The 7,276-nt window shown below is 49.9% G+C and overlaps 2 protein-coding genes across 2 annotated transcripts; both read left to right on the plus strand.

Moving 5' to 3' along the window:
- Positions 1–581: 581 nt before the first annotated feature.
- On the plus strand, positions 582–2,072 carry NCS54_01294800 (MFS domain-containing protein; the record flags this gene model as incomplete). The annotated part of the gene is made up of 1 exon (XM_053158169.1): positions 582–2,072. One exon carries the CDS (start codon positions 582–584, stop codon positions 2,070–2,072), a length of 1,491 nt encoding a protein of 496 aa, XP_053014144.1.
- A 692-nt stretch (positions 2,073–2,764) lies between these two features.
- NCS54_01294900 (Zn(2)-C6 fungal-type domain-containing protein) lies at positions 2,765–6,689 on the plus strand (the record flags this gene model as incomplete). Its single annotated transcript, XM_053158170.1, has 8 exons — positions 2,765–2,848; positions 2,914–2,996; positions 3,046–3,987; positions 4,038–4,237; positions 4,308–4,656; positions 4,706–4,864; positions 4,919–5,235; positions 5,926–6,689. The coding sequence occupies 8 exons, from the start codon at positions 2,765–2,767 to the stop codon at positions 6,687–6,689; spliced, it is 2,898 nt and encodes a 965-aa protein (XP_053014145.1).
- Between the last annotated feature and the right edge of the window lie 587 nt (positions 6,690–7,276).

Consider the following 7,276-nt stretch of genomic DNA (forward strand, 5'->3'; position numbering starts at 1 on the left):
ATTCCACGGGCGTCGGCAGCCTTGATGATAAAAACACCACTTTGGTGGAGCTCCAGCGCCGCCTGAAGGTTCCCTTCAATACTCTTGCTTCATGGACGCAAGGGAAAGCCTGGTCCGTTTAGTGAGTGGCTGACGATGAGGGGTAGGCTTTCTGTCTCCTAATTGGTTACTCTGGCACCTCTTGTGGCACAGACTTCAGCCATGGCTCCGAAATGAACATCTGATGGGGTCTGACAGGGTCATGTCGCACCAAAGACCTCACCCCGGAATTCCCCACGGGGTCTGAACTTTAACGAACGGAAACCCGAATCTCGGGAAGTAAAATCCATTGTGAGGTACCCGTAGGCTCGACCTAAAGGGGGCCGACTATTCTAGTGGGATTCCTTTCAGTCGAGCCCACGGGTACGTCGTCTGTGCTATGACCATCATTTGGAGGAGCAAAGGCGGTAGGCTGGTAATGTATCCTCTAGGTATAAAGACTAGGGATACGAGTCCTCGTCCCCTCTTGTCATTAATCACATCACAATTAATTCCACCGCTTTACTTCTTTACCATATTTCACACTTTGCATAATAAGCGAAATGTTTCTCGACAACCTCCAAGGCCATGCCTTGATGTCCATGATCACCTTCGCCTCAGGGGCAGGCTTCGCGCTCTTCGGCTACGATCAAGGAGTTTTCGGGGCCTTCCTTGGCAACGCCAATTTTATTGAGACCTTCAACGACCCCGACCCGACACTCCAGGGCCAGATCACTGCTACTTATGATCTCGGCTGCTTCGCTGGAGCTATATTTGCCATGTGGTTTGGTGACAGAATGGGCCGCAAGTTGACTATCGCATGGGGATGTGCTATCCTGGTAGTGGGAGCTATCATGCAAACAGCTGCATACCACGTCCCTGTCATGATCATAGGACGTTTCGTCGCTGGTATCGGAAATGGCATGAACACGACTGCGATCCCCGTCTGGCAATCCGAAACCGCAGAAGCTCGTCACCGAGGACGGTTCATGGTTTTGCAATTGGGACTCAACCAAGTCGGCAACGTCATGGCCCAATGGCTCAACTATGGCATGTCTCACATCCCCACCAACCCTGTCTCGTGGAGATTTCCTCTGGCTTTCCAGTGTTTCTTCGCTATACTCACTGTCATGTTCCTGCCTTGGCTCCCCGACTCACCGCGATGGCTCGCCATGCGAGGCCGCAACGAGGAGGCGTACACAATCCTGAAGAGACTTGGCGGTTCGAACAGGTCGGAAGAGCAAACAAAGGAGCTTTACGATTTGATGATGAACAATCTCCGCCATGAAGCCGAAATGCCCAAATTCGGCCTCAAGTCGCTCTTCAAGAACGATCGCCTGCAAACGACTCGACGTATGCTGCTTGGTGCTGGTACTCAATTCATGCAGCAATTTGGAGGCATCAATATCATCAACTACTATCTGCCTGTGGTGTTTGCATCGCTCGGGGTCAACCGAAACCTCTCTCTTATTCTCGGCGCCTGCAATGCCATCAACTTGCTGTGCTCAACCTTAATTGGAGCCCTGTACATCGAGTCGTTTGGAAGAAAGAAGATGATGGTCTATGGCGCAGCCGTACAGGCTCTCTGCTTTGCTCTGGTGTCTACTGGTCTGGGCATCAACACTAAGCAATGGCAAGCGGTCGCCGTAGCCTTTATCTTTGGGTACTACACGACCTTTGGACTGTCTTGGATTGCTGTTCCCTGGCTCTACCCGGCAGAGGTCAACACTCAACAAATGCGTATTGCTGGAGCCGGAATCGCAACAGCTACCAACTGGATCAGTAACTACGTCGTGGTATTGGTGACACCCGTCGGGATCAGCAATATCCAGTGGAGGTATTACTTGATCTATGCGGTCTTGAACGCAGCGTTTGTTATTATTGTCCAGGTCTTCTATGTCGAGACTGCCAAGTTATCACTGGAGGAGATTGATAACCTGTTTGAGAGATGCGTTGCTTTTGATGCCGAGGAAGCTCGAAATGAAGGTGCTGAAAAGGACCCGCGGGTCGTCCATGTGGATGATAGCAGCAACAACAACAGCACCAGGGAGTAGGTGAAAGGGCCCCGCAAGGCACACGTCTTCAATGTTTTTCGGGTTAGTTCTAAATTGCAATCTACGTGTACTCTTGACGTCAGTTCCAAATCATTCTATGGACACATGTAGCATAATTGATGAGTAAACACCAATTCTCACAAATACTACAAAGCAATGCAGAAAGTCTGTTGTTTAATTTGGCCTCGCGACCAGTGTGATTAACACGCGAAACTGGCGCCTATCTCATCAAGCAGTTGGTAGGGTGACCAAGACCAGTGCAATTCCATAAGTGGATTCCAGCTAGAGACATTATCGGGAAATAGATTCCGAGTGGCGTGGCCAATATTGCCACAAGTGTCTTTGAAGTTTGCTCACGTGATATCTCTATTGATGGCTACGACGAGTTCATCAAAGAAAAGAACATGACAAGACAAGAAGATATCAAGACAGATGCAATTGGTGTAAGGCTTCGAAGTACATGGCATGGGCTTAATACAGGCGATTTTGAGGTGGAAGAGTAACCGTGAAAAGGAGCTGCGTAACCCCGCATTCTAGAGCGATCTGTATCTAACCAATAACGTCTTAGTGTCGTAACACTGTAAATTTCTAATCAAGTCGAATGCGGGGAAGACCAAAGCAACGCATCTCCTCCCCAACTCCCTTCTCCACCTTCATTCTCACGATCCCTTCACTTTATGGTAGATTTGACCATGTCAGATGTTGAAGCTTCCCAGGCTACGAGCCGGCGTCACATCACGACGGCCTGTGCACGATGCAGAGAGAGTAAGATTAAGGTAAGTGATAGCATCATCAAGCCCTCGATGGCTCCAACATCAGCTCACATTCTACGACCCTACAGTGTGACGGGAAGCGTCCCATTTGTGGTATATGCAGCAGCAAAAATCGCGATTGTTCCTACAATGTTCGTATGGACAAGCGAAGGTACGTGAACTGCGCGTCTCTAAAGATTTAGACCTAACCTTTTACCCAGGATCTCATTGCGGCGGGCTGTTGAAGTGTTCTCGCGTCGCGTTTCTCAGTTGGAAGCATGCCTTCACCATCAAGACATCGAGATTCCCGCGCCTATCGAGGAAGACAGTGTAATGTTGCAGTATCTCACAGAGTCGTATGGAGACTCTCTGCCAATCCCTGAGAAAGAGGTCGCGCCTGAGATGCCTGAGTTGAGCCAAGCCATGCCCTTGGGTGAGAATATCGCTCAGTCCTCAACATTTGAAGGTGATGGCGCGGCAAATCTCCAGTCTGACGCGTCAATCTCGACAGACACGATCAAAACGCCTATGACACTATCCGGAGACATGACAGACCAGATTAGAGTGGGTTACAGTACATCATCATCGCATCAATTACCTATGGATACGAACATCGATGCAGATTTTATATGGTACATGTCTACCCTGCCGTCTCTGTCCGCAGGTATTGGAGATCGGCTAGTTGGTCCACTGCCAATCTCTTTGGGCGGTGAGAACCCTACAACGCTCCAGGATGACCATGGTAGTTCAGATCCCTCGGCTGCAGCTCCTCTTCCAGATGACGATGAAGAGCACGCGGAGGAGGAGGATTCAGCAGAAGTCTCGCACCAATTTTCTGAGCGACTGGGGACATTGTTGCTGAATGCCAATGGGGAATGGAGATTCTACGGCGCCACGTCTAATCTTCATTTGGTCCACGGTGATTTTGGGCATGACTTTCCTGACTTTAGTCGCCGAAAAAGTGTTCAAGCCATACTTGATACTGCAGGCGTGGGCCATGCAGTTGATCAACAGCTCATCAACCACCTGATCACTCTGTACTTTACCTGGCAGAACCCGAGTCTTCGCGTGGTTGATCAGGCGGCTTTCGAAATTGCTCGCGACGAATTTCTGCTGAGCCCCAAAGAGGACGGACTCTATTGCGAGTTTCTTGTGAATGCGATGTAAAACACACTTCCCAGCAAAGTTTTCGATTTTTGCTAACAGTTCATAGGTGCGCTGTTGGAGCATCGTTCGAGCGACGCAAACATCCAGAACTCCCGGCTCCGTTGAGTGACTTCTTCGCTAATCGGGCAAAGAGTCTTCTGGACTCGGAGTTGGACAAACCTCGACTTAGCACTGTTCAGGCCCTTGCTATTCTAAGCACCCATGAAGGAGGAGCTACCCGTGATACACGAGGTTGGTTGTATAGCGGTATGTCTTGTGATTGCCTTGTGATTGTCTTGTCTTGGTTCATTCAACTGACAGGTCCCGACTTGTTTAGGTATGGCTATGAGGCTTGCCTTTGACTTAGGTCTCCATATTGATCCGACACCGTATGTCGCAAGTGGCAGAATGTCAGATATCGAAGCCCGGGTCCGAAACGTCACGTTCTGGGGAATATTCGCCACGGATCGGATGTGGGGTTTCTATCTCGGCAGACCGTTTCATAATACACTCGAGAACGTTACTCTAAAGCGGCCTTCTGAAGACTCTATCACACATCCCATCACCTTTTGGACACCGTATGGGACTCCGGTTGCAAACCAACAAACGTGGCCAGATACACAGGAACTCATCGCGAGTAGATGGGTCGCGTTGTATGAGATCATGTCGGAGCTTGGATACAAGATGTGAGATTGGCATAACCTTGCTATTTCAATGTAAACTAACAGAACTCAGGTACTGCAGGACGGATGTCAACAAGATTGAACTGCAGTCTTTGGCTGAAAACACCCTCCATGAGCTGAACACGTGGAAATCAACCTTACCACCGGAACTGGTACTGAATGTGGATGATTTGGGTGCTGGTGTCTATCTTCCGCATACTCTGATCCTGCAGTAAGTTCATCATGAGAACATCTCACTGGATATCATCTGACCCCTCATCAACAGTATGCAACATGCCTTTTGCATCATGATTCTTCACCGCCCCTTTGTTGCCAAAAGCTATATTCAGCCCTATCCTCGAGTTGGCGCAGGACACGAGCATGCACGGAGCATGTGCGTAAAATCTGCCATCGACATTGCTAAGCTGATTGGAGGCTATAAACTCCGCTTCTCTCTGCGTCGTGCGAATGTCTTGTTCGTCCATATAGCATTCACGGCAGCCCTGATCTTGGTCTACGCCGCTGTATCAGAGCTGGAGAACCGTGATAGAACTCAAGTATCTGCGCATCTGGATATTTGCTGCCAGGCATTGGCTGAGCTTGGTAATATTTTTGAGAGCGCATCGAGAACATTGGATATTTTACTGTCAGTGAAAAGGATGTGGCAAGCCCGGTTAGTTGGCTCATTTCCCCGGAAAAGACCATGGAGTGAGAGTTGAGGGGAGTAGGCTCGCAGCAAAGACGATAGAGAGTTATTACAACGCCGCCACATAAGAACTCCCTGCGGCACGTGACCCAAGGTCAGCAACCAGTCGCACCTCTGCATCAGTGTGGTGGATCAACCACGAGTCAAGGACTAGTTGTATCTATATATCAGTACTCGTAGGTCAACGTGTTCAAAACCGTCAAGATAGTTTCCGGGAAACAATTGGACAGGCCAGGCTGTACCTCATTCAAGTCGTGCGTTCAATATGGAGCATCCACTTGAAACCACCATGTCCGGTGGCGGCCTTCAACACCACCAAGCTTTGAGAACCATTGACGAAACTCTTAGTGCCAACACTCCGATTGAACATGTATATCTCACCTTCGATAGGCCGCTCCCCAAACCAGTTATTTCGCCGTCATTATCTCCCGAGTCTTAACCGCCATGCCCCGATCTAAAGCCGTATGGTTCACCTATCCTCTGGTCCTCTACCCGCAAATGGCTTCTCCTCACCTTGGCATGCACCCCAACCTTTCTCACCTCTTACACGGCCGGAGCCTAAGCTCCCGCAATCCCCCTAATGCAAGAATCCTTCGGGGCCTCGTACCTGGCCGTGTTGACGGGCTTCACGACATTCTCCGTCGGCTTTGCCATCGCCCCTATGGTGCTAGCCCCTTTCTCCGAGATCAACGGCCGTTATCCGGTCTTTACCGCTGCAGCCATCGTGTACACTACTTCTCAAACTGTGTGTAGCGCGGCCACCTCTCTCGCGGGCATGTTGATCGCGCGCTTCTTCACGGGTGTCGGCGCCAGCGTGTTCAGCACCATGGTTGGCGGCTTCATCACCGATCTCTGGGAGAAGGAGGACCTGCAACATGCCAATGGCTGTGTTCATCGGAGTAGGCATCGCAGGTACAGGCGCTGGTCTCCTGGCAGCGGCAGCCATCGTTCATTTCCGCGTAACGAGGAGACCGGCGAGGCCTGGCAGTGGGTGTTTTGGCGCATGGGCATCGTGACTGGCGCTGTGTCCATTGCGCTCACGATGCTGATGCGTGAGATTCGAGGGCCTGTATTGCTTTCGAGAAAATCCAGGGCGCTGAACAGCTGGTATGAACAATTGGAGGCGACTGGATCGTATGGTGTCTGGGTCTCGAGTGAGTCCCCTACCAGTGTACAGACTGGAGAAAGACAGGTCAAGGGCTGTGAAGCCGATATCACATCCAGTAAACCAGCAGCAACCTTCACCACTGCCTCGATGTTATTGCATCCACAAGCACAATCCCTGAAACGCAAAATAATACGCTGGGTCGTCAAGGAGGATGAGGAGCGAGCCTCTCTGTTCGAGTCATGATTACCCTCTCGGTTTGCCGACCATTTCATCTACTATACGCTGAGCCCGTTGTCTTCTCCTTTGCCATATGGCTCTTGTTTGCTTGGGGAGTGCTCTTTCTGACCTTTGAGTCTATCCCCGTCGTCTACGAACGGGTCTACAGACTTTCGCTTTACGAAGCTAGTCCCTTCTTCTCATCCCTCAACTTTGTAGCCGACACATACGGCCCGTTCGCGTCGTCGGCACTAGCTGCTCTGCCCTTCTGCCTAAATATTCTCGGTGGTGCATTTCCTCTCATCACAACGGTATTGTTCCATCGCTTTGGGGAGGCGCGGGCAGGGAGTATATTGGGGGGTAGCGCAACAGCACTCAGGGTGGTGCGCTGGGTCCTTGTGTTCTTTGGCGAGAAATCCGTCGACGAAGTCCGTTAGCCAGAGTAAGTCTATAAGTTTAGAAGAATAACTATTACTGTATTTTACTAGCTAACTAATATTATTAAAGTTATTATAAGAATTATAATTAGTAGCTTAGCTAAGTTTAAAGTAATTAAGATAACTTAGTCCTTAGGGCTAAAGGTAAAAAGGCTCTAAGTATATATATTTATTATA

This window comes from Fusarium falciforme, chromosome 10 (assembly GCF_026873545.1).
Source record: "Fusarium falciforme chromosome 10, complete sequence".
In the NCBI taxonomy this organism is placed as follows: Eukaryota; Fungi; Ascomycota; class Sordariomycetes; order Hypocreales; family Nectriaceae; genus Fusarium; species Fusarium falciforme.